A 26,479-nucleotide genomic window follows, 5' to 3' on the forward strand; every position below is an offset into this window, starting at 1 on the left:
ATGGTGATAGAAAAAATGAAAATAAACAAAATCAATAAGTGACTGACTCTGTTAGAAATCTTATAATGGACCATGTTTGGATCTTCCAACCATACAATAATTCAAACATAAATCTCAAAAACAACACAAAAATGGGTCACCGAGCACAAAACCAAACTTCTGCTATGGCCATTCCAGTCCTCTGACCTGAACCCTGTAGAAAATGAGTGAGGTGAACTGAAGAGAAGAAGCACCAACACGGAGCTGGGAATCTAAAGGGTCTGGAGAGATTCTGAATGAAGGAATGGTCTCTGATCTCTTGTCAGGTGGTCTCTAAACTCATCAGGCATTATAGGAGAAAATTTAGAACTGTTAAACTGGCAAATGGAGGTTTCAAAAAGTATTGAATAAAAGGGTGCCGTTAATTGTGGCCAATGTGTATGAGAGAAAAACATTTCATAATGATATTTCCCCCCATTTTAAATTCTTATTATCCAATGAAAGATTAGATTTTTGTGATTAAAAAAAAAAAAGATCAAAAGGATTAACAATGCAGATTAATTTTCACCGTCTTCTTTGATCATATTTACCAAAGGTTCTGATATTTTTGGCCATGACTATATATATATATATATATATATATATATATATATATATAGTTAGCAAGTATAGTTAGTATATAACTATACTACAAGTATATGTATATAGTATAGTTAGTAAGTATACATATGATATAGTTAGTAAAACTTGCTTTATTTTGTTAATAAACACTTCTTAGTTTAAATTTTGCAGATGACCTGCAATGTTACAAACATAATAACAGACAAAATAATTTGTTTTTATTCCAAGTTGAACACAGGGTATAGATGATGCACTCAAGAGACCACACCTTCTGTACCTGCAGTTTATCTCCTTGTGCAGGGTGATATAACGCCCGCCAGACCTTGGAGGAAGACTTGCAGAATGAAAACAGTTATTACAGTTAATGCCTGTTCTCTCTCAACCTGTTCTGTCAGCTACATGCAGCGCCACAGGCTGCGATTACAGCAAGGAAAGCAAGACGGAAACCAAAAAAAAAAAAAAAACAGGTTTGTGATTGAAAGTTTTGTGCCGGCTTCTTTGAAACTCCCAGCTCCTGAATCCTGTGGTTTCCCTGAGCACTGCTCACCTGCGTCAACGCTGACATCATCAGCAGGAGGGCTGGAACAGGTCAAAGGTGACTTCAGTTCAGGGGAGGTGGCCTTCAACACAGTGCCATCTACTGGTGACAGACGACATAAACGCTCATGCGCAATATACAGGTGCATCTCAAATTAGAATATCGTGAAAAAGTTCATTTTTTCTTGTAAGTTATTTTAAAAAGTGAAACTTTCATATATTTTAGATTCATTACATATAAAGTAAAACATTTCAAAAGTTTATGTTTTAATTTTGATGATTAGAGCTTACAATTCATGAAAGTCAAAAATCTGTATCTCAAAATATTAGAATATTTACATTTGAGTTTCAATTAATGACCATCCCTACAGTATAAATTCTGGGTATCTCTTGTTCTTTGAAAAAACAATAATGGGGAAGACTGCTGACTTGGCAATGATCCAGAAGACGAACATTGACGCCCTCCACAAAGAGGGTAAGTCACAGAGGGTCATTACTGAAAGGTGTGGCTGTTTACAGAGTGCTGTATCAAAGCATATTAAATGCAAAGTTGACTGAAAGGAAGAATTTGGGTAGGAAAAGGTGCGTAAGCAACAGGGATGACTGAAAGCTTGAGAATTCTGTCAAGCAAAGCTGATTTAAACACTTGGGAGAGCTTCACAAGGAGTGAACTGAAGCTGGAGTCAGTGCATCAAGAGTCACCACGCTCAGACGTCTTCAGGAAAAGGTCTACCAAGCCACTTCTGAACCAGAGACAACGTCAGAAGCGTCTTACCTGGGCTGTGGAGAAAAAGAACTGGACTGTTGCTCAGTGGTCCAAAGTCCTCTTTTCAGATGAAAGTAAATTTTGCATTTCATTTGGAAATCAAGGTCCCAGAGTCTGGAGGAAGAGTGGAGAGGCACAGAATCCATGTTGCTTGAAGTCCAGTGTGAAGTTTCCACAGTCAGTGATGATTTGGGCTGCCATGTCATCTGCTGGTGTTGGTCCACTGTGTTTTCTGAAGTCCACAGTCAACGCAGCCATCTACCAGGAAATTTTAGAGCACTTCATGCTTCCTTCTGCTGACAAGCTTTATGGAGATGCTGATTTCATTTTCCAGCAGGACTCGGCACCTGCCCACACTGCCAAAGGTACCAAAAGCTGGTTCAATGACCATGGTGTTACTGTGCTTGATTGGCCAGCAAACTCGCCTGACCTGAACCCCATAGAGAATCTATGGGTTATTGTCAAGAGGAAGATGAGAGACACCAGACCCAACAATGCAGATGACCTGAAGGCCGCTATCAAAGCAACCTGGGCTTCCATTACACCTCAGCAGTGCCACAAACTGATCAAGTCCATGCCACGCCGCATTGAGGCAGTAATTAAAGCAAAAGGTGCCCCTACCAAGTATTGAGTGCATATACAGTAAATGAACAATCTTTCCAGAAGGCCAACAATTCACTAAAAAATGTTTTTTATTGGTCTTATGAAGTATTATAATTTGTTGAAATAGTGAATTGGTGGGTTTTTGTTCAATGTGAGCCTAAATCATCACAATTAAAAGAATCAAAGACTTAAACTACTTCAGTCTGTGTGCATTGAATTTATTTAATACACAAGTTTCACAATTTGAGTTGAATTAATGAAATAAATGAACTTTTCCACGACATTCTAATTTATTGAGATGCACCTGTATATGAGGCATTTATTTCAAAGCTTTCCAATTAAATCTCAAGATAAACACAAATGCATGTTTAGCACTATACAGAAATATACACAAATATATATATATATATATGTGTTTAACACTTAATTTCTCCCTTTGGAGAAAAATAACGATCAATAATGGTAAAAAAAAAAAAAAAGGTCTCTTAAAACAACAGTTCACCCCTATTATTCACCCTCATGTCGATCAAAACCAACATGCTGATTTTTTTTTTTTTTTTTGTGAAACACCAAAGGCAAAAAAGTCATAAATAAATAAAATCTAATTTATTCACTGATAATATTTATTGAATTTCAAATCTAGTGTCCAATTTGTGTGTTGCACAGAAAAAATACCAGCATACGAGTATGACAGAAAAATATTGTCAGTAAAGATTTAAAATAGTAAATAAATGAAAACTGTAATTTTTGAGTGAATCTTTTCTTTAAAACAACATAAAACTAAGATTCGGTATCACATTTGCAGCCATTATTGATAATTAATTGAATGCTAATATATACACTCTGGTGAATGTAATGTCACAGCTAACAAAAAAATAGACTTTTGACATTTGTTCATAAATAGCAGTAAACGCATGAAATTAGTTGTCATGTCAGTGAGACATTATGATAAAAGTTTACGAATGAGAATCTGGTCCCTTATCCATTATTTTAAATTAGTCCGGACAGATTTCTTCTGGAAGGCACCTTTAGTCTTTCATTGAGTCAGTGTATGGCACGACATTCTGACAATAGTCAACGAATGTATGTAAACGGGCATAATAAAATGTTTTCAAGGTCTTAGTCTCAGTCACTATCAGCCTCGTTGTGGTCAATTAAATGCTTTTCTTCCAAAAGGTGAACTTATAAAACACACAACAATCCATTATGAAGAAAAGGTCTCACTGGGATTCTTGTACAGCAATTTTAACAAACAAACAAAAAACTTTAAAATCTAAATTCGTTGGTAATTAAAGTTTTTTTTTGTGATAGCCTCTTAACTGTTTATTTCACGTCTAACTTATGACACATGAAACATTGATTTCAGCTGAATTTATTTATACAGCAGTTTTTCTTATTTTATTTAAAATACATTTATTATAATAATTACAATAAATAATTATGTATTCAACATGTATTCCTGTATCGCAAACAGCATAGCATGGTGCTACCAATGTAAAAGTCATGGGTTCAATGAAGTATGTATTCAACATAAATCACTTTGGATAAAACATCTGCCAAACACATAACAGTAAATGTAAGAAGACGGTTATATAAGAGAGACGAAACAATACAAAAATATTTGGCAGCAGAATGCCGTGATCAACCAAGCAGAATTAAGTATTCTAGGGAGTTATGTAATTAGACAGTTTAATAATCTTATGAAATTACAATTCTGTCATGCTCATGTATACCTGCGGCTGTAAGATGCGCTGGTAGGTGGGGCTGGACAGTTCGTCAAGTGTTTCAGCAGCAGGTTTATTAAGTGTCTCCGGCAGAAGAAGCCCCAGGCAGCCCGTGGAAATCCCACTCAAACAGAACACCATATATGTCATGGAGGTGTGCAATGATTTGTGGACAATTGCCAATAAATCAGTACACAATCAATATAATAATAATAATACTGATAAATAAATATATATATATACGATATTAATTAATTTTATATAATTTTTTTTACAAATTATAATAATAACATCTATGAATGCATTTAGTAATACATTAATAATTGTTAATCACACAAGAAAATATTATTTAGGAGGGAATAGCAGGGGTGTCCAAACTCGGTCCTGGAGGGCCGGTGTCCTGCAGAATTTAGCTATAACCCAAATTAAACACACCTGAAGCAGTTAATTAAGCTCTTACTAGGCATACTAGAAACTTCCCAGCAGGTTTGTTGAGGCAAGTTGGAGCTAAACTCTGTAGGACCGAGTTTGGGCACCCCTGGCTTATAGCTACTTACCATACTCGGCACAAACGGTGCCAGAATTCCCCCAACTCTACAGGACATGGAACACACACCCAGCCCTGTATTCTTAACACACACAAACACACTTACATTAGAATTCACCCAGCACATGCAGTGAGGGACTTTTGGGTTGTACATTGATCATATAATAGTATACACTAGAGGGCGCTGTTTGCTCAAGCACAGAATCTTTTTCTGTAAGGACATACAATTTAACACATTTTAATAATAATTTTTACTTAAAATGACAATTGTAAAAGAGCTAAAGCACAAAAGATGTGCCACATCACACAGGCAGCAAAAGCGTTGGCTGTACCTGATTACTGTTGGGTAGAGCTCTGATGTATACACGTACACAATATTAAATGCAGCACTGACCATCAGTTTTCCCACTAGAGCCAGTGAGGTGGCACTTAATAAGGACCCTGAGGAAAGCAAACAACAGGCTTTAGACAACCAAATTAGAAATGCATGATGTATATTTACAGAGAATATTAGTACAAAAGTAGAAATTATTATTATTATTATTAATTAATAAATGTTGATAACAGTTGATGATACACTACCTAAACCTTGATACACTACCATTCTAAGTCTGGGGTAGGTAAGATTCAAAATAAAAAAGAATAAAATTTATATTTTTATTCAGCAATGACACATTAAATTCAAAAGTGACAGCAAAGACATTTATGTATATTACAAAATATTTTTATATTTATATTATGTTCTTTTAAACTTCATCAAAGAATCCTAAAATGAATGTTTCATGGCTTCCACAATCATAATAATAATAAAAACCATTATTAATAATAATTTGAGTCGATTTATATAATAATTGAGCAGCAAATCAGCGTATTAGAATGAATTCTGAAGGATCATGTGACATTGAAGACTGGAGTTATGGCTGCTGAAAATTCAGCTTTGCCATCACAGGAATAAATTACATTTAATAGTAAAAAAAAAAAAAAAGTTATTTTAAATTCCTGAAACAATTAATTACATAACAAAAAATAAACCAAGTGGCATCAAAGCCTAATTTCTTTGGAAAGATGATCACCTGATACAGGTACAAACATTGTGAGCAGACAGGATACACCTGCAAATGCAACAAAATTGGCCATGGACTTCCTCCGGGCCTGCCCTAAAATAAAAACAAACAAACACACTAAGCTAATAATGTGAGAGAGTCTGATACTGCAGCGTGTAGATGTGATCGTGCAAGTGCATTTACCACTGTCTGTTAATGAAGTAGGCTACATGCAGAGAGGGTATGCAGGGAGTTCCACCAGACCATACATGGCAACGCTAGGGTAACGATTACCTTTATCTTCACTGGCACTGAGGGTCAACCCGTAATACACTAGGCTACACGCATACCTGCATTACACACATACATACATACACACAGAATAAGTACATTAAAATGCACACATCTTTGGCATAAAACTGTAAGAGTGAAATCAAGATATAGCTTTTGGAAAATATTACAGACTCCTATAAAATACTCACCGCACATACATGAGCACCAGTCCTCCAGCGCAGTATGGGATGTGTGATCAGCTGGAAAACCCCAGGGCTGGATGCACCCGGAGCGCTGGTGCTGACGGTCCGCCGGAGCATCACTGGAATTCTGCCTTTCCCGTTCCTCACAGCAAAATCCATCAGGATGTCTTCAGCCTCCTCCGTCTGCCCCCGAGAATAAAGCCAGCGTGGAGATTCTGGCAAAGTCCTGCCACAGTCATGGAAATTAGGCAGACATATTCTCATTTCTCATGTTCAAGAGACATTATGAGAAAAAAAAAAAAATAAGAGAAAAATCGCCTTTAAAGTTGTCCAAATTAAGTCCTTGGCAATGCATATTACCAATCAGAAATTAACTTTTGATATATTTACAGTAGGAAATTTACAAAATATCTTCATGGAACATGATCTTTACTTTATATCCCAATGATTTTAGGCATAAAATAAAAATCAATCATTTTGACCCATACAATGTATTTTTGGCTATTGCTACAAATATACCCATGCTACTTAAGACTGGTTTTGTGCTCCAGGGTCACATAAACAAATGAATAAACATTTATAAGAATATAATTTACACTATGAATTTAGAGATTAACAATCTAGAAATTAATATTTTATTCAGCGAGGATGTATTATATTGATCAATAAAGACATTTTGAACTCATGAAAAAAAACATTCTTAAAAAATGTATCACAATTCCACAGAAATATTAAGCAGCACAGCTGTTTTCAACACTGATAATAATAAATATTTCCTGCTCACCAAATCAGCATATTCAAATTTTCAGACAATTTTTTATCATTTGTGACACTGAATACTAGAGTAAGCAGCTTCACTACCATAGGAATATTTTTTTTTTGTATATATTACATATAACAGAAAACAGTTATTTTAATTGTCTTAATTTACTTCTTCCAAACCTTTAAAACTATTAACAACCACAAACTTTTGAACAGTAGTGTGGATAAGTTTTTTTGCACTTCCTTCAAGAGAACACACAAAAAACTCTTCTAAACTTTGTTTTTGTTCAAGATATACTTTTACAAATGCTTAAAGTGTCCTAAAAGCAACACCAAGTGCAGCTTTACAAGTTTAACAGGTATCTGACCGCACCGCTCACTTACACACAGAGCAGGAAGAGCAAAAGTCCAGGACAGCTGGCAGCAGTTGCTAGGTTCCGCCACGGCTGAATATAATAACCCAACGCAGCAAACAGAGTGATGCCCACTGCAAAGGTCATATTAGGCAAGGTCCCTGAAACACAGACAATCGCATTAGCTTTACATGACTACTGTGAAAGTAAACAACACAACTGATTTAAATCCTAATTCATGTGTACCTGTCACAGCCCAGTAGGACTTTCCCACATATTCCTGAGTAAGAACAAAGCAGACCAACGCCATTCCTCCGTTCATCATTCCCACCAGCAGCCGAGACACAGCAAATACGTCATAACTGGGCGCTAACGCTGTTCCGTACCCAAACAAGATCTCAAAAAACAGACCTGAGAGAGAACAGTTTTAACAGAGGTCACCAGAACAACAACACATTCAACTGTTGTTTTAGGAAAGTTTAGGCCTTATGTTTGTTTGTTTCTTTGCTTTTGGTTTTCAGTTGGTTGTGTATAAAAATAAGTCAAACAACATTAGACAGATTTTGGTGAATTTCATTGCTTTTTTTTGTTACTTTATGGCCTGGTTTCACAGACAGGGCTTAGACTAAACCAGGATTAGGCCATAGACCAATTAGGAAATTTAAGTCATTTTTTTATAAACATGCTTAGAAAAAAACATTACTGGGATGTTGAGACTAAACAAAGGCACTAATATATTTTAAGATCAGTCAGTGCAAGTTTATTTCAGTTGAAACAGCTCAGATTTACATTTTAATCTAGGACTAGGCTTAAGTCTTGTCTGTAATTGTATTAAAAATGCATCGTTCTATAAACACAATATTTAAGCTACATCACACAAATCGTAAAGAAATTGTTTGGGATGTTTAGATATTTTTTCTTATATTAAGTAGTTCCATTCTATCATATTTCTAAATATTTATTACTTGCTACCTTTTTTTAAATGAAAGTCTGAGGGGGAAATCAAAGAAGAAGGAGATTCAACTGATGAATCCAAAATATTATTGATATACAAACATTTTCAGTTTTCAGAGCTAATAATAGCAATATCATTGCTGGATGAGACTTCATCAGGTTCCAGGGTCTTAAAATGGAAACCCCAAACTAATGACATAAGTAAACAAGTTAAAGTAAATGATTCACTGAAACTAGGTCGAATTAAAGCAGACATCCCATCACCTGAAGATAAGATGCAAATATAGGTTTGAGGCATCAGATATAAATTTTGCTACTGGCTTGTGTGATCAGAACTATAAAGAAATTTAACTACACAAACAAGTCTGTCCAGTATTTATGGATTTGCATCTATCATCTGTTACCTGTAGGAGAACAAGGATGGTGACCACCCACTTCTGGTGTCTACCGAATTCTCCAACAACTACCTGGTAAGCCTACTACTTTAAACTAAAAATTAAAGGTCTAGAAAGTGTTCTCATTTTTATTGTTTGTATTTTCAAATCAATGGTTATTAAAGACAATCAATGGCATTATTATAATCAATGTCATCATTCAGGTGCAAATTATTATCCAGACAGTAATAGAAAGTTCTAGATATACATATTCGGATAAAACAAGTACAAATTTACATTTAAGTTCAGATAGGCCTATTTTAGTGCAAGCAATCAAAATATGAAAAGCTCATTTGTGCACAAATTCAGGGACGAGAAGAATCAACCCTCAAAAATAAAACATTTAAAATAACATTTGTAAGTCAGGTTGGAAAAAAAGCATCTGCTAAAAGATTCAAGGTAAAATTATCAATAGGATTTAATATTGTTTTTCTACTTGGCTTCTCAGATTAAACACCTGATTTTTTAAAACTTTGAATGATGCTTTTATCTTGCACAAGTATGTAGAGTCGGCTAAAATAAGGTTACAACAATTCTTGTTTTAATTATTTCTTTATTAAATGCAGCAATCCGCAAACATGATTTTCTTGTAATAAGAACCTTATGTCTCTTAAATGTGGAAAACACATCTACAAAGAGCACCAATGTTACAGTCAAACTAAATGTAATAGAATAGACTTTATACAAACATTTTAAAACATACTTTAAAAATATTTTATTGGTTCAAATATGGAGTGGACCATTTTTTTTTGCTATTAATTAAACAGTGTTTAACAAAAACCACAAAAAAAACAGCTCTAAATCTAGTGAAACTAACAGAAAAGGTAACAAAGAAATCACCCTGAAGTTAAAACATTTATTATTGAACTGTGAGGACATGTAAGAAAGCCAAAAACATAGACAAATCATATTTAAAAAGACAGACATAGTTAAAACAATGCTCTTTAAGACGTACATGGAAAGAATAAAAACAATATAACTTGTTAATTCTGACACCTAAGTGGCAGTTTAGAACGTGGTGGCGTAGACGTGCTTTCATTCTCCACCTTTGAACGGTTCAGTGATTTATTGCAGTTTTCCTTCTTGCTTTTCTTCTGATCAGACAAAAAAAAAAAAAAAAAAATCAATAAATGTATAATTTAAAACCAACACTATTTAGATGCAGCCACACCGTTGTTCAGTGGATTTTCATGGACAGAAACATGCCATTTTAGTAGGAATTCATGCAATTGCCAATTTCGCTTGAGGGCAAAACATTTCCTAACACAAAATTTGCAACCGGTTCAGTGTTTTTCACGTTGACCAACAGAAAGCTGCTTGGTTCAAGTGACTTGCGTGAGGTGTGCATCACACATTATTGAAAATATGCAATGGACTTTTTTTGGCCCCATAAAAATTGCTAATGTGACCAGAACTTAAGCCTGTGCATGACATTAAATGGGTCCAAAATGTCTCACCTTGAAAAAGGGAACTCTTCCGTTTTCGTAACACATCAGGTTCTCATCAGAGCACAACTGTTCAGTGACATTTCCATCACTAGAAACACTGACTTCATCCTCCAGAGAGTCCTAAAATCAGAACTGAGGTTACACCAGTCCAAACAAGAGCATCTACAGCTTCTTAATACATTTTAAAAGACGACACAGTGTTTCCACTGACTAGCTCTAGAATATGGATGGTCAAAACTTATGATTGTAATACCTGGTCGAGAGGTTTCTCTTCTTCTGCCTCTATGACGGTCTCACACTGGAGTGCACACTGAAGCTGCTCCTGCTGAGCTCTGAACTCATCTTCCAGCTCCTCTCGACTCCTCGGCTTGCTCAGCACACATGGATACACATACTCCTTACGTTGAGGGGTCGTTCCTGCAAAAATTCGCACATCACATCAGTGCCCAGTACACATGGACAGATCACTTGCACTTGAGCCACATCTATACAAATGTCATATTTTTAATATTTCCCACACAGCTCCTCTCATACCTGTTGGTAAATCTTGCCGCAGCTCTGAGCTGATGAAGTTGTGTACTGTGTCCAGTGCCTGAGTGTTGATGGAGGAGAGGATCTCTTTGTGCTCCTGCAAGGTAGCATCATCTTTGCCTGTCTGCAATTCTACACGACTCAGGATTCCTTCTACTTCCTGCTGCATGCGACCCAAACAGGCTTCACAGTCCTTAACTGCTTTCTCACCTTTTTCTTCTACAGACTGCATGAACACATGAGTAAAAATTTAGCATAGACAAGAAAGTCACACATTCCTTGTTAAATTTCAAGGGCAGTCTTGGCCACATGACAGGAAGCAAGACTGTTCCAAGCCTGATAAATGCCAACGCTTCTTAACACACTAAACCAGGGGTGGCGAACGTTGGTCCTGTAGAGTTTTGCTTCCTTCAACCCTAATCAAACACGCCTGAACAAGCTAATCAAGGTCTGAACAGTTACTAGGAAGCTACAGGCAGGTGTAGCTTCACCATTAAACACACATCCCAAAATTGCAAGGTGTTGAGGAAAATTTAAGCACAAGTTAAAATAATTAGACATTACATAATAAAACAAAGTGTTGCACACTTTATTGGTAAAGAGGGGAGTTCAATATTTTCATCTACTTTAACCACTTAAATAGAAGCATCGCAATTACTAATTATGATGTCTGTTATGGGGAATACTAAACAGAAGTTTTATTTCATAAGTATAAAGTGTTAAATCAATGTGCAAATAAAGCTTTGTAAAAAGTTCACTTTGTGGGATTACAAATTTATTAAAATTATAAATCTAGGTTCCAATGTAATAGTATAACTATTTATATAACTATATATAAACTGAAACAGTGTGTTTTACATTTTGAGGTAAAGATGATGACATTCTTAGATGAAGTCAGGCAGCCCAGGTGTCTGAGACATTAACCTTTTGTCTTTAGGCACTTCCTGACCATTTGGGTGATACTGTCAGGCTGATTGGATTAGCATTTATACAGTTGAATAGTTATGCTGATTGAATTAGGACTGGTAACACTCTAGAGTCTGGGGCGGGTTCCTAAACCTGTATACTTCATTTACATGCTTTGTTCCGAGTGTATCCACCTCTATGTAAATCCCTCCCCCTTGAAATGTATATAAACTACAATGTATACTGTTTGAGTCAGACTTGGATGACTACAGCGACTACTGCGAGTTCTCAATAAAGAGTAACTTATCCCAAAGTCTCCTGGTCTCTGCTTTGACGAAGGAAAAAGTTTCCAACAGTTTTGGTGCCGTGACCCGGATAGAGCTCCTCACCTGAATCCAGATTGAAACTTCAAGCTCAAAGATCTGACTGTGTTCCAGACTGAATCTTTCTGTAAAACCAAGGGTTGGTGAGTGCCACTCTATCCAAAAGAACCTTTAAGACCAGTACAAATGTATTATCCTCTGCGCCGTCAGAGAAGAGTTAACAGACAGCTGTAGGGTTTGGTTAACTAAGTTATCCTCTAAAGTTTTCTTTTAGAGATGAAATTTATCCTCTGTTCAGGCAGGGAAGATTAGCATTACATGTTAATATTCGTTATCCTCTGTCTAATCAGGGAAGGTTGTTTAACAGACTAGTTTATCCTCTACGTTGCTAGAGAAGGTTTATCCTCTGTAAAGTTAGGGAAGATTTATCCTCTGCTTTACCAGGGAAGGTGATTTATCCTCTGTGTAGTCAGAGAAGATTCATCCTCTGTTCAGGCAGGGAAGATTAGCATTACGTGCTAATATTTGTGACCCTCTGTTCAGGCAGGGAAGAATTGGTTATCCTCTGTTCAGGCAGGGAAGATTAGCATTACGTGCTAATATTTGTTACCCTCTGTTTCGGCAGAGAAGATTAGCGTAAAGTGCTAGTAATTTGCGTTATCCGTTGCTCTGGCAAGGAAGGTTAACAATAGTTGATGTGTTAACAAGCAATACCCTCTGTTGAACAGAGAAGTTTTAGTGTTTTGATTGTGTGGTAACAAAGAAACTCACAATATGTTTAGAAAGAATGCTAGACTGATCCCCACAACTGAAAAAGGTGGTCTAGCGACTCCTTTGTGGTCAGATAGCGAATTCAAATCACTGTTAGGAGTACAAATGAACCTAATAGTCACTGAGAAAGTTAGACAAGAACTAACGCAGAAATATGAGATTCATCCAGACAAGACTTGGTCGGTAGATGAGTGTAAAAAGGTACTAGGAGCATGTATTCGCAAGAACAACGTGAAAGGCATTATATGCTGCCACAGAGAATTTGGTTTAGCGCTAGCTACACAACAGTCTCAGCGTAACTCAGAGCTAGAGGAACAGAACAAAGAGCTCCGTGCTAGAGTATCCTCTTTGACTAAGAAATTGAACCGAAACAAAGCTTCAGCAAAAACTGATGTGGAAGAAGTTAGTCAGCCTGATAACAATTATCCTGACTTAAAAGCTTTCTTTGAAACAGATGTAACCATCCAATCAGTAACTGATGTGCCTGTAGATTCAGTGAAGGTATGTGGCGCTAGGAGAAGATCTCAGGGAATTGAGGGAACTGAAAGTGTTCCTCCCAACTCTTCTGTTGTCCAAATACAAACTGTTGCCAAAGTGCTAGGACCTAAAGATATAGAGAGACTATCCCAGAGTTTACCCTCAGCACGCACAAATTTTTCTGAATTTAGAAGAGCATTGATCAGCAAAATGCGTCTCTACGACATGTCATTGGCAGAAGTCACACAGCTAATGTCAGAAATTCTAACTGAATCTGAATTCAACAGTTTTGAGTCTGCTGTTACTTCTGAACTACAACATGCAAGTAAAGGCGATTTGAGAGAAGGTGTTTTGAAAATTCTAAAGAATATCATGGGACCCAAAATAGACTGGTCCAGAATCACTAACTGTGTGCAAAGGAAAGAAGAAACTGTAAGTGAATACACTGAAAGGTTTTGTCAGTCAGCCGTAACTTACAGTGGAATAGTTGATGATTCTGAAAGTGTGTTAGATGACAAAGGACCCCTAGTCCGCATCTGGGCAGATGGCCTTGTAGCTGAATACCGAAGAGCCTTGCCATTTCTAGATCTAACTTGGTCTAATAGAACTCTCAGAAGTAACCTAGACAGGTTAGCTACATGGGAAAGAGATGCTGATGTTAAAGCCAGAGTAAAGATTGCAGCAGCATCCTATAAGGTCAATACAGAGAACCACCAGAAACGTAAATGTCCTAAGAAGGAGGGCAGTTGTCATTACTGTGGCAAAACTGGACACTGGATGAAAGAGTGTAGGAAAAGTAAAAAGACATTAGGAGAAATTAACAGCTTTACTCAGCTCCTACTCAGTCTACTTACTTATCTGAAGCAGCCCCTCCCCACTTCACCGAACTGTTGGAGCAGCTTGCTCAGGTGTTAACTGTTAGGGCTGTGAGTGCTTAACTTCACTAGTAATGTACAACAAAGATGAAAGATCCTTTGTAATTTAAATAACAGGAAGGTGACTGTCACGTCCTTCCATTGAGAGAACGCTAGCTAAGTACACTCACAGCCTTCAAAGCTATACTACAGCACACTCCAGTCACTCACCTATCCTCTCTGGGTTATGATGTTTGTTATGACTGATGTTCCATTAGAGGATGGAGATGTCGCACAGTAAAGTTCGTACACCAACTACAGGGACAAACTAGGACACACAGACCAGTGAGAGCCCAGGGAAGAACCGAATGCAACAGGCTTCGGGGGCCAACCCTGCGGTGAAGAATCCCTCATAGGCCTTCCCATCCACTAGTCCATCCTTACCTCACTGTTCTTTAGGTGTCGCTGGAATTAAGAAATAGGGAAAGAAGGAACAACAATAGCAGACTCAGAAAAGGATACAACCCTAGTATTTGAACAAATACTGCTCTATCTGTTTTTTTTTTGTTTGTTTTCTTTCTTACTCTGTGCAGATACCACTTGATGGCTGTCCCGAGACCCATACGCACCGACCTCCTCACCTGCGTATGAAGCCACAACCTCTAAAAGACAACTAGACCCACTGCCAAGCCAACTATCACAAAAGAAAAAAAAAAAATACACAACGCAGAGACTCACATACGGGAACTTCAGTCATCCATCAACATGATCAAGATTGTCGTACTACTAACCATCATGGACATCACACAAAGTGTAGACTCCAGAAACAACATATTCTTAGAGCTGATGAATATGTCAAAAAATGCCTTGTTTGCTGAAAAGAATGTTTGCATGCCACACCCGCCTTCAGTAGGAGCAGGAATCCCATGGGTGGCACACTCCATCTCCAACAAGAATACATGTTTCAACATCACAACTCCCCCAGCTTCTCCGTGTTGCATTCCTGGATTACCATCCTGCAACCTAACTTCAGCTACTCCCATCATGACAGATCTACTCTTGCCAATTACTTTTCCTTGGTGCATGGAAAATTATGCTCCAGCCTCGACTCCCTTGGGTAAAATTCCTCGTGAACGGTGCAGCTTTGTGGTCGAAATGAGAACAGAATCCCATGTGGACATTACTCCATCAGCAGGAAAAGAGGAAAAGGACTTAGAAGAGTGTCTCCGCAGGACACCATCCCTCCCGAAACTCTTTGCAATAAATCAGTGGTGTATGATTCCTCCACCGACTGGCACTTTTTGGTTATGTGGAACTTCTGTCTACAACATCCTACCCAGCCAATTCAACGGCAGGTGCACCCTGGTTTATGTTCTACCGGCTATCAGAGAAAATACACACTCCATCCCAAGCTCTCCACATCTACAAAATTCAGCTTCTACCACGAACAAAGACGATGGCTGCATCCTAGGACTCACTTGTGCACAAACATGGTGGTCAAGAACTCTTGGAGCATTAATACCGTCTTATGGTGTCATGCAGACCCTGGATCAAGTCAGAAGCTTATCGAATTCTGTACAGAAATTGGCCAATGATACGGCTTTGGCCCTGGGTAACATCACGAACACTCTCGCTTCGCACAAGATAATGATCTTACAGAACAGAGTGGCCTTGGATTACATTCTTGCAAAGCAAGGGGGAGCCTGCACCATTATCGGCCCTGAGTGCTGCACCGGGTTAATGGATCCAACAGAGAACTTGAACAAAATCCAACAAGACATTGTTGATCTTTCAGAAAAAATACACAAGATGACTGAAGATAATTCTTCATGGTTCGGAAACTTAGGTAAACCCTGGCTGTGGATCAAGGAAATAGCAATTCTTCTGTTGTTTCTCCTACTGGCGTACTATCTATGCGTCCACAGTATCAAGTGTTTCATTCAACAAATGACTCACGCGTCTCACGAGAAAATGACAGTTCCAACCAGAAAAGACTATTACCCGTAAGAACTTCACGGACCTTAATTGCATGTTTGTTTCTGTGTCAGCATGCAATTACAGAAAATCAACACAGAGCATGTGCTATGTGCCTGTAACGATCACAAGTTACACGAATTAACTTTTAAGTGTCTAAATTTGTATTTTGTGAGAGTTATTAGAACTCTCAAAGGGGGAACTGTGGGATTACAAATTTATTAAAATTATAAATCTAGGTTCCAATGTAATAGTATAACTATTTATATAACTATATATAAACTGAAACAGTGTGTTTTACATTTTGAGGTAAAGATGATGACATTCTTAGATGAAGTCAGGCAGCCCAGGTGTCTGAGACATTAACCTTTTGTCTTTAGGCACTTCCTGACCATTTGGGTGATACTGTCAGGCTGATTGGATTAGCATTTATACAGTTGAATAGTTATGCTGATTGAATTAGGACTGGTAACACTCTAGAGTCTGGGGCGGGTTCCTAAACCTGTATACTTCATTTACATGCTTTGTTCCGAGTGTATCCACCTCTATGTAAATCCCTCCCCCTTGAAATGTATATAAACTACAATGTATACTGTTTGAGTCAGACTTGGATGACTACAGCGACTACTGCGAGTTCTCAATAAAGAGTAACTTATCCCAAAGTCTCCTGGTCTCTGCTTTGACGAAGGAAAAAGTTTCCAACAACTTGCTTTTTTTTAGCAACACTATAATGGGCTGTTCACACAGAACACATTTTTCCATTGTTAATCTATGTATTGTAAACACACTAGACCAGCCATCCTCAAATGTTGTATGCATTTGTCAATTTTAATTTCTGTATTTTCTTAAATGTGTGTGTATAGAGTATTTACAGTGTTAACTTTTAGTTTTAGTTACTTTTTCTTATTTGTAAGTAGCTTTGGATAAAAGCGTCTGCTATATGACTAAAAGCAAGTAAAGTAAAGTAAATCTGGCTCGCGAGATCCACTTTCCTGGAGAGTTTAGCTCCAACCCTGATCAAACTCACCAACCTGTGATTTTCTAATGATCCTGAAGACATTCATTAGCATGCTAAGGTGTGTTTGATTAGGGGTAGAGCTAAACTCTGCAAGAAAGTGGATCTCGCGAGCCAGATTTGAGTATCCCTGCACTAGACAAACATTTAACCGTTATGCTTGTGACTTTCGCAGCATGACATGTTTTAAAAACTTGGCACTTAAAGTTTTTAAAAAACTAATGAAAAAAAATAAAAATAAAATAAAAAATAGAAGGTCTCTTGAGACCTGCGTACATCTGGTTACCCAATAAATAAATAAAAATTACATTCTGTGAATGGCCCTATAGGTGTGTCCCATCGGGTAAATTAAAAGTTCCACACCCACACTGGCCAAACACAGGAAATATGCCATGCAAATAAACAAGTGGTCAAGTGCAAAGACAGCAGATGTGGGCATTATTGGGAAAGGCCCAAACTTACCTTAAGCAGGTCTTGCACAGCTGTGTCTGTCTCCCTGATGAGTTTGAGCTGTTCCTGGGCTTTATTCTCAGTTGAGCCTCTGGCTTCATGGCACCACTTGAGTCCCGACTCAGCCAATGAGTCCACTGATGTCTGCAGGTGTCTGCAGTAACCAGCACATTCCTCCAGCGTCTTCTCTCCTTCTTCCGTCACTTCAGTTATCTCTGTTATAACTCCATCCACAGAGGAACGCAGCCGAGCACAGACAGACACCGTGTGCTCCTCAGACACATTGCATTTACTACAATAAAGATGAGATTTGTTAGGGTTTTGTTATAGAAAACTTGAAGGTATGTGTTGTGAATGCCCTCTCACCTCTGTATGGAGCTCTGTAGCGTTTCTAGTGGAACAATCTGGGCAGATGCTGCCTGTGCAAGACCCTCAAAGTCAGTCTGAGTGTCCACCGCCAAGAGATTCATTTGGTTCTGCAAACACTGAACCAGTTCTGCCACACGCTTTAGAAAGGAACAATTTAAGCAGTTTTAGAATCCTCTGGTGGTCAAAGTAATTTAGGCAAGTCATGTGACCAGATGTTTTCATTATAAGATTTCTTCAAGTTCTCTCATGCTTAAAGTGTTTTTCTTGGTCTAGTTTGGAAAGTGACTGTTTATAAACCATTTTTAAAACATTGAGGCCTGCTGAGCATTTCAGCATGTACAGAACCAGCCTCCCTGTGGCCAATAGGTGACATTTACAGCACCCACAAAGCTTGTGAACATCTGAGCCAATCAGTTTAAAGAAATGTGATCACTTAGTTTAAACACAAACCTCCTCTTCAAGAAACTGTCAGTGAGAGTACACTTACTGCCTGATGGTTGTTTCCAGCTTGGCTGATCTGTTGCTTGAGCTTGTCGTGCTCAGCACGCAGGGTGTTGAAGCCTTGCACAGCGCACTCTCGCATACTGGCCAACGATTCAACATAAGAGTCAAAAAACAACATCATCTCTGTTTTCAGACCCTGCATCTGTAAGAGACATTTTAATTTGACCGATTACATCTCAAAATAATCACGCTGACATAAGAGCATGTAAAATCAAAATCAAAACATGAAACATACCTGCTCAGCCAAAGAGTTGTATTTGTGAAGGGTTTGCTTCAGATTGTCATTCATGACCATGACAGATCTGATCCCTGGCACTGCCTGGGCAACCAAAACCTCCTCTAAATGCTGTCTGTGTTCATCCTAAAAAAAAAAAAAAAAAAAAAAAAAATCAATTAAATATTATTAACCCTCTGAAGCCATGTGGAGTGCTTTTTACGGTGATGGATGCAATTTTTGGACTTCAAAATCTCAAGCAGCATAAAGCTTGGAAGAGCCAGGACTTTTTTTTTTTTTTTTTTTAAACGACTGATCGTATTCATCTGAATGAAGAAAGTCATATACACCGAGGATGATTTTAGGGTGAGTAAATCATGGGGTAATTTTCATTTTTGGGTGTACTATCCCTTTAAATCATTATTTACAGGAACTTAGATTAAAATAAGTTTTGAAAACAAAGTTATGGTCACTCCTAAGTTTATAGGGCCTTTGAATATTTTTGTAAATCATGGAGGGCCTTGGAGTCAAAAAGACCAAGAACCACTACTCCCATCTAATACCCTTGGAAAGACCATTGATGGTTTCAATACTGCATAAAAAAAAGCAATTTACCAATATCAGAAGATTGTCAAACAAACCATTTACACTTTGAAACGTCATGGAGTTCTTACCAGTATTTCCTGCATGCTATTTTGAGCCTCCTGAGAGAGTTTCTTCTGATGTAACACTCGTTCCTTGCAAATCTCCACACCTTCTCCCACAGCCCCTTTAATACTGCTGTAAGACTCACAGACAGCACCTAACGTCTCCTTAAACACGGTTCCATTTGTATTCAGCAGCTCACCTACACGGAGACGTTTAAACAGACATTAATGCGATCTTTCTTGCTGGAAGTGATTTTAAAACCCCCCGAAAGAGCATATTACATTTTGAGAATGGAGCCATGGAACTTATCTTACCCACAGAAGAGCGGTAGTAGTCCATCATAGCAGCATGTTTGTGGCTCTGCTCCTGCAGTGAGGTCTGCATGCTGTTGTAGCAGTTCTCCATGCGCTGGGAAAAGCTCTGCTGTACCTCCCCGTTATGAAGCTCCACTTCCTTCTTCCTCTGCAGCTTAGCGTGGAGACCATTAACATCATGTGTGCTGACCTCAGCAGTGTTCAGCAGCTGGATGAGAGAGATCGAGTTAATAATTATGCATACTACACTATCATTACATCACCAAACTTCACATCTGATTCACAGACCTGGTCAGCAGTGTTGTACAGTTGACACTCATTGCTTTGGAGCTGTGAAGTGATGAACGCCTCTTGAGTGAGGCGGTGCTTGGTCTCTGTTAGGTCCTTGTGAGCATCCTCCAGTTTCTGGTTCTTGTCCTGCAGGTCCTCAGTGCACTGGTCCAATTTCTGCTTACTGTCTGTAAACAAGTCCATAATCTGCCAACACAAGCACAATTTATCAGATACATCACTCATTGTCATGACATCACAAGCACACACACTCAAAAGTGGAAATTGGCAGGTCTTGTACACACAGAAAAGCAGAAGTAGAATGGATTTGAAAGATGCTCACCTTTTTGAGCTCCTCCTCCACAGCAGCGATCCGCTCTGTGTACTCCGTAATCTGCTCTTCCTGAGACATCAGTTTACTGTTCATATTCCTGTAAATGGGCAAATAGAATCACCTCCAATCAAACTAAAAAAAATAACTCTTAATTCAAAGAAGAAAAATGTCGACCGTTTAATTTGAGGCATTCTGTGTCAACAGCACAGATTTTTTTTTATAATTTCATTTTAAATTCTAATAATATTTAACCATTTATTAAATAAAACAAATTCAGCCTTGGTGAGAATAATAATAACAATAAAAAAAAAAAGATACATGCAGAACTCACTCATAGTTATCAACAGAGAGGTACACTCCATGTTTGTCACGGGTTGCAGCCAAATCTCTTTTCAATCGCTCAATCTCCTCTGTGTATTCCTACAACATTTATTTTTGAAACATGAATAGGTTGGTCAATGCTACATGAACAAGAAGAAATTGGGAATATAGTTCAGCAAATCTTATGAAAATGTATAATGCACAAATAATAAAGAAACTTGCCTTGATCAGAGTTCTCTTGGTGAGTTTTTGGTTGACCTCTGGCTTATTCATGATACTCTTGGCCCTGTTAGCATAGTCCAGAGTGCTCAGAGTTTCCTACAATTAAATTATAAATCAATACTCCTAATAACAAAGGACAAAATAAGAAACACCACAAAGTCTAGCAGCACAAGACATACCTCCAGATTGATGGAGGCAGGAGACACAGTGGCGATAATGGAGGTTTTGGTGCGTCCTCCCAGTGAGTCTTGCAGAATACGAGTGAGTTTGGACTCTCTGTAGGGCACGTGAGGCCCTCTCTCCACAAGAGCCTTGATTACACGACCCAGAGTCAGCAGAGACTGGTTTATGTTGCCAGCTTCACGTGCACGCTTGTCCACAGCACCAGATCGCCCAATGTTCTCACTACCCGCAAGATCCACCTAAACAGAACAAACACAGTTACTGGTTTAAAAACACTTCAACACTGATTAACTATTTTTTGAACCAGAGTTGTAGATTAAAATACTGTGTCTGAAGAAAGTAAACTCACCAAGTTCAGTTTTCCGATCTTAACCAGCTCTTCTCCATCCAATGTGATCTCTTTCATGTGAATAGTCACGGAGAACACTGAATGAGATCGACTGGTGTAAAAAAAAGAAGAGAAATTATAAACCATGAACAAAACACCACATAAGCATACATTTAGTCATCTGTCCATTTAAATTGCGAAGCATGGATTCAGTTGTTACCTGGAATAGGCGTTCATGAGTGTGGAGGCTGTCTTTCTCTTGGCAGCTCCTCTCTCCAGGATCTGATACACCTCGTTCTTATTGTGTACAGTGATCTCCTCCAGACCTTTAATGGTAACTCCCCTCTGACAGATATACAGAATGTCTTGTTTTAACAAACATTTATATGTGGTATTTTTCAAAGGTAAAATATATGGATATTATAGAAATAATTCATTACAGAAAAAAAACCGCATACTTTATTTCTGGGATCATCAAACAGTTGTAGTCTCTCCGTGACATCTGGAGCCGGGCTGAGAAGGTCAAACAGTTCCTCATTATAGATTTCCAGCAGAGAAACCTTCACTGAGAACTCGGTGCCATTACTGGACAGTTTCTCAAAGATCTGATGAAGAGTTCTGGGAATGATTCCAGCCAGAGGGTCCTGTAAGAGAAACCATGAAAGAAATAAGGAAGGAGGGAAAAACCCTGATCAATCACCAAGCAAATCATATCATGCAAATATTGGCATTTACAGTAGCAAAACCTCAATAAGCAAGCAGTTATTTCATAACACATTATCATTATTCTCAAAGGTAAAGCTGTAAATACAAGCAGTTTATTCAGAGAGAGTCAAAACGAGGAATTAAAATTGCTACTGGTGCAAGAAAACATTGTTAACATTAGCGGCCTTTAGAAAAGAAATCAAACACTACATGAACACATGATATGGCCCCTTTAATCAATATTGGTTTGACATGTTCCACTTCTGCAGAACTGGCCAACTTTGACTCAAATATTACCTCTTCCCAAGTAAACTCCTCATTGGGTGATCTTTCACCCTCCATTGTGAAGGTTTTCCCTGTTCCAGTTTGTCCGTATCTTAAACCAAAAATAAAGATTTGTTTATTTATTTTTAAATACCATACAAACTTTTTTAGCTATCATCATGGCAAAAATTTAGCTTTAGTAACTGTAGTAGCAGTTATAGAAACCAAATAAAATTTCTAGGTCCAAAATGTGGAATGATTTGACATTTAAATACAGATACTCACGCAAAAACAGTACAATTATAGCCCATGATAACTTCATCTAATATGGGGCAAACCACACTCCTATAAACGTCAATTTGTTTGGCAGAAGGACCAAAAACCTAAACCAATTGAAATGAGACTAAATTAATGAGCATTACTACACAGGAAAAAAATTAAATGACATTAATACTCAGGATGTGGGTGGAAAACAAGCCAGACACTCACCATGTCAAAAGTGTATGCTTTTCTTGCTGCTTTGTCTGTGGCGCCTCCAGTACGGACCATCACCTCTTTACGGTTCTGGTCACATTCAACAACTGTATGAGAGGCAGATTTACGCTCCACCGTGTTGAAGGGTCTGTGAATCACACATCAGATATGAGATTGGTAAGTTACAGACATTCATTTCCATCTCATACACACACACAATTTCATTTAGAAAATAAAAAAATAGAACAGCCAGAGTTAACATTACACAAGAAAACAGATAAATGTAAACATCCTATTCTATAAAAATCTTGAAAAAGCAGTTGAAACATAACATACAAATGATCAAAGCATGGTTTTAGCCAACAAACGACGTGATTAATTACATAAATTGGTCATTTAAATCGTGTCATGTAGGGGTCAGAACACAAGATTTCTGTTTGCAGGGTAGAATTGAATAAATAATGAGTGTTTTAAACATATGCAAGCTCGTTATTGGTCATACATACAGTACAACATACAAAATATGTGATTGAGGCATTATTTCACTACTTACAACAAATATAAACAACTGGTAACGTTACACATAAAACACGTGCATTTACCTGCATCGTACAACCACTTGTATATTTCTGCCCTTCTCATCTTTTTTAACTGCTGGTAACTGTGATGAAGCCATGTTGAAGGTTTGAAAATGCCCTTTAAATAAAATTAGGTTTTAAAATGCAAATATAAGTCACACTGGAATCATTTATATAAATACTGAGCCATTTAAAAATATAATCATAAGTTACACAAACATCCGCAGATACATTAGTATGACATTGTCCAGCCTAAATGGCGCCTAACCAAAATAAATGACAAAACCAAGCTAATATGAACTAAATTAGCAAATGCACATACCGTTCACCTGATCTCCTTCAAACGCAGATCAAATAAGCTGCCAAAGTCGTTTAAAATCCCACCAATAACGCAGGTTATTTGAATACACTTTATTAGCTGTACGCTCTGACTACGAGTCTTCAAGCGCTGCGGTTGCTGACTTTGAAAATTGCGCATCTGCAGCTTTAAGCCAATCAGAGAAGAGGGTTTTTCCACCATGCTTCTGATTGGTCTAACGGAGGCGAGCTGGAACGGATGCATCTCGGGAAAGTGCAGTGTTTTTAAAATAGACGAGATTGAATTCATAAATTAAATTACGTTTAATTAATAAATAGCTTTTAACAGTACTATATTTATTTTTAAACAAAGCTGGCGTAATAATTCTGCATTTTCAAATGGAAATATATAAGGTGTAAGTAAAACTAATCAGATAAAGAATGAACATTTAATATTTAATTTCAACATAATTCATATTTATTTTTATTTGCATAGTTAATGGTTTTTTTTGTAATGTTTGTGTTATGTTTATAATGATTGCTTTAAAATGTCTCTTTGTATGTCACATTTTGTTATGCTCTAAAATTATTTTCCTACTTCACTGGAGGTTTCATTACAACAAAACAGGAATGTTTGTCTTTCTGACACCGCCTTTTGCTTGAAACGACTGTAGTTCCTAAAATTACCAGTTGATGGTGGTAAGAAACCATGACACACTTGTGTTAGTAAACAGATCTAGGCATTTTAGACCTTCATGGTACGATGTTAAACGTATTTGGACTGCAGTGAAAATCATACAGTGGAAACACATATTTGTATAAAAATATTTAGGCACTTTTCTTTTTCTAGTCTTACATGATTATTGTCATTCTGTCATCTATTTATCAACTGCATTAAGGTTTATTCACACCAAGCATACCCTTTGTAAATGTATTCATAATCACCACATATCATAATCTCCTTTTCTATCATTCTTATATTAGTACTTCTCATTCTTAGTTGCAGAATTAATTTCTTTTTTATTTCCTGATTGTTAACTTTGTACCAGCTTGAGCACTTATATGACCCAGGGTTTGATTTTTTTTATTTATTTTTTTAAGAGAGATTTCAAAAATAATTTATTTTTGCTATTAAATGCCTTTTGTGTAAAGATTTTACTGAGTTATTGCCTAGTATTTGACCCAGACATAAAGGTAAATCATAAACATAAAAGTAAATGTTCATAAACTATTCAGTGTTTATGTTAAAACTAAAAATTACAACCGTCTCACTATTGTAACAAAAGTTAGTGTAGACGAACAGTCTCATTGAACAACATGCATGGGGTGTGATGTATATAAATAAATAAAATATTATTTGATTAGTTTAAAACAATAAAAAACTTAGATGTGTTTTGAATGCAAACACTGTTGTGGAATTGTGTATGACTTTAACAAGAATTTTCTTATGATCGTATATCGAATAAAAGACAATGTCAGCAGACAATTAAATACACTAGTGTGACTGTAAATAAATATAAAAATAAGTGGAAAAAAGTTTAAAAGAATGAAATACATATGAAAAAGTAAATGCAGAAAATAATAAATGAAGGGAAAAATTTATACAAAAATTTAGAATGAAATGTAATTAAAAATGAATTATTTGTTTTATTAAATTATATGCTAATCAGATTACTTTAGTTATTTCCTATTATTACATTTATTTATTTGTACATTTATATATTTATTTGTAATATGAGTGTAGGAAATGCGCTTCTTTTTCTCAAAGGTTAACGGGGCCAAAAGAGCCCTTTCTGTCAAAGAACGGTGGAGACTTTTATTTTAAAGGAGTATCATTGCTATGGACTAGTTGTGTTATTACAGTAGCTGTGCTCACGATTTGGCGTTCCTCGCAGTCTCGGGCTTCACACGCGTGCAGTAGCCTGACAACAGCAGCAGCAGCAGCAGGAGGAGGGAATGGGGAGAGAGGGGCACCGCACCGTTTAAACAAGACAGTCTTCAACACAATACGACCAATAAAACAATTCACCACCGGTGAGCACGCGCCTCAATACACAAACACCTCGCGCGCCGATCGCTTGTATTTTTCCTCTCGTGATCCTGAAATAATCAATATAAACAACCGAAGCTAACGCGAGCTCGCGTGCTAACCACTATCACCCTAAAAACCGAGCTGTCTGGCGTACATTTGTTGAAAACTATTCGTGCGTTCAATCCCTGGCGGTGTAAATGCAATAGGTGGTTTATTATAAGAGGTTTTAAATGAGGTTAATCAATGCATAATGTGATTTCTGCTTGCGTGACGGTGCCTTTTTAGCTACACGCGTCTGTTAGCCCCTGAAAGACTGATACATATTGATTATTTGGACAGTTTCAGATCGGGTGTTGTATTCCATATGTGATTAAATAGTAGCACAGCGTAAGAGTCACGTTTGTGATTGGCAAAGTGACAGATGCATGGTTTTGGGGGGCCTCGGGTGTGTTGCTGGTTTCAAGGCCAAGGTCGCAATGAGGCCTAAGTGATATGCATGAATAATAATTTTTAACATATGATGGATAGTGTTTAGATTCATCTGTGATTGTTATGATGGGTGTAGTGCAGTAAATATGTTGCTGGAGGGCACTGGTTTTCATCTCCTTGGATTTTTGCTTGTGTGCCTCCAAGGATTATTAAAAGGCTTGTATGCCTTTTTACATTTTAGAATATAGTAAATGTGGTTTGCATTTAAGATTATTTATTTAAAAATATATCTTAATTGTATATATCTTTTTTTTGTCTTACCATAGTAATTCCATGCTATTTGGACATTTAGTAAAACCACATGTGTCTTATAAATACTATGGTAAATTAATGTGATTGATATCACTTGTACTTTTATATATATATATATATGTATATGTACCTA

General features: G+C 37.3%; 1 protein-coding gene and 1 pseudogene across 2 annotated transcripts; both read right to left on the minus strand.

Moving 5' to 3' along the window:
• Positions 1-3,631: 3,631 nt before the first annotated feature.
• LOC306886752 (solute carrier family 22 member 15-like) lies at positions 3,632-7,826 on the minus strand (annotated as a pseudogene). The gene is made up of 9 exons: positions 7,658-7,826; positions 7,443-7,572; positions 6,303-6,522; positions 6,025-6,170; positions 5,851-5,934; positions 5,109-5,218; positions 4,788-4,859; positions 4,240-4,398; positions 3,632-3,688 (listed from the first exon to the last, which is right to left on the minus strand). The product of its transcript is annotated as a solute carrier family 22 member 15-like (transcript).
• Positions 7,827-9,357: 1,531 nt separating this feature from the next.
• On the minus strand, positions 9,358-23,756 carry LOC306886552 (kinesin-like protein KIF11). The gene is made up of 23 exons (XM_079443739.1): positions 23,599-23,756; positions 23,301-23,394; positions 22,714-22,846; positions 22,510-22,607; positions 22,258-22,336; positions 21,714-21,899; positions 21,476-21,600; positions 21,277-21,367; positions 20,924-21,166; positions 20,745-20,840; positions 20,533-20,621; positions 20,211-20,298; positions 19,886-20,074; positions 19,598-19,805; positions 19,310-19,482; positions 18,657-18,782; positions 18,405-18,563; positions 17,915-18,054; positions 17,561-17,840; positions 10,782-11,004; positions 10,501-10,664; positions 10,257-10,367; positions 9,358-9,893 (listed from the first exon to the last, which is right to left on the minus strand). The coding sequence occupies exons 2-23, from the start codon at positions 23,372-23,374 to the stop codon at positions 9,783-9,785; spliced, it is 3,186 nt and encodes a 1,061-aa protein (XP_079299865.1). The 5' UTR covers positions 23,375-23,394; positions 23,599-23,756; the 3' UTR covers positions 9,358-9,782.
• Between the last annotated feature and the right edge of the window lie 2,723 nt (positions 23,757-26,479).

The sequence above is a fragment of the Barbus barbus genome (genome assembly GCF_936440315.1).
Source record: "Barbus barbus genome assembly, chromosome: 20".
NCBI lineage: Eukaryota > Metazoa > Chordata > Actinopteri > Cypriniformes > Cyprinidae > Barbus > Barbus barbus.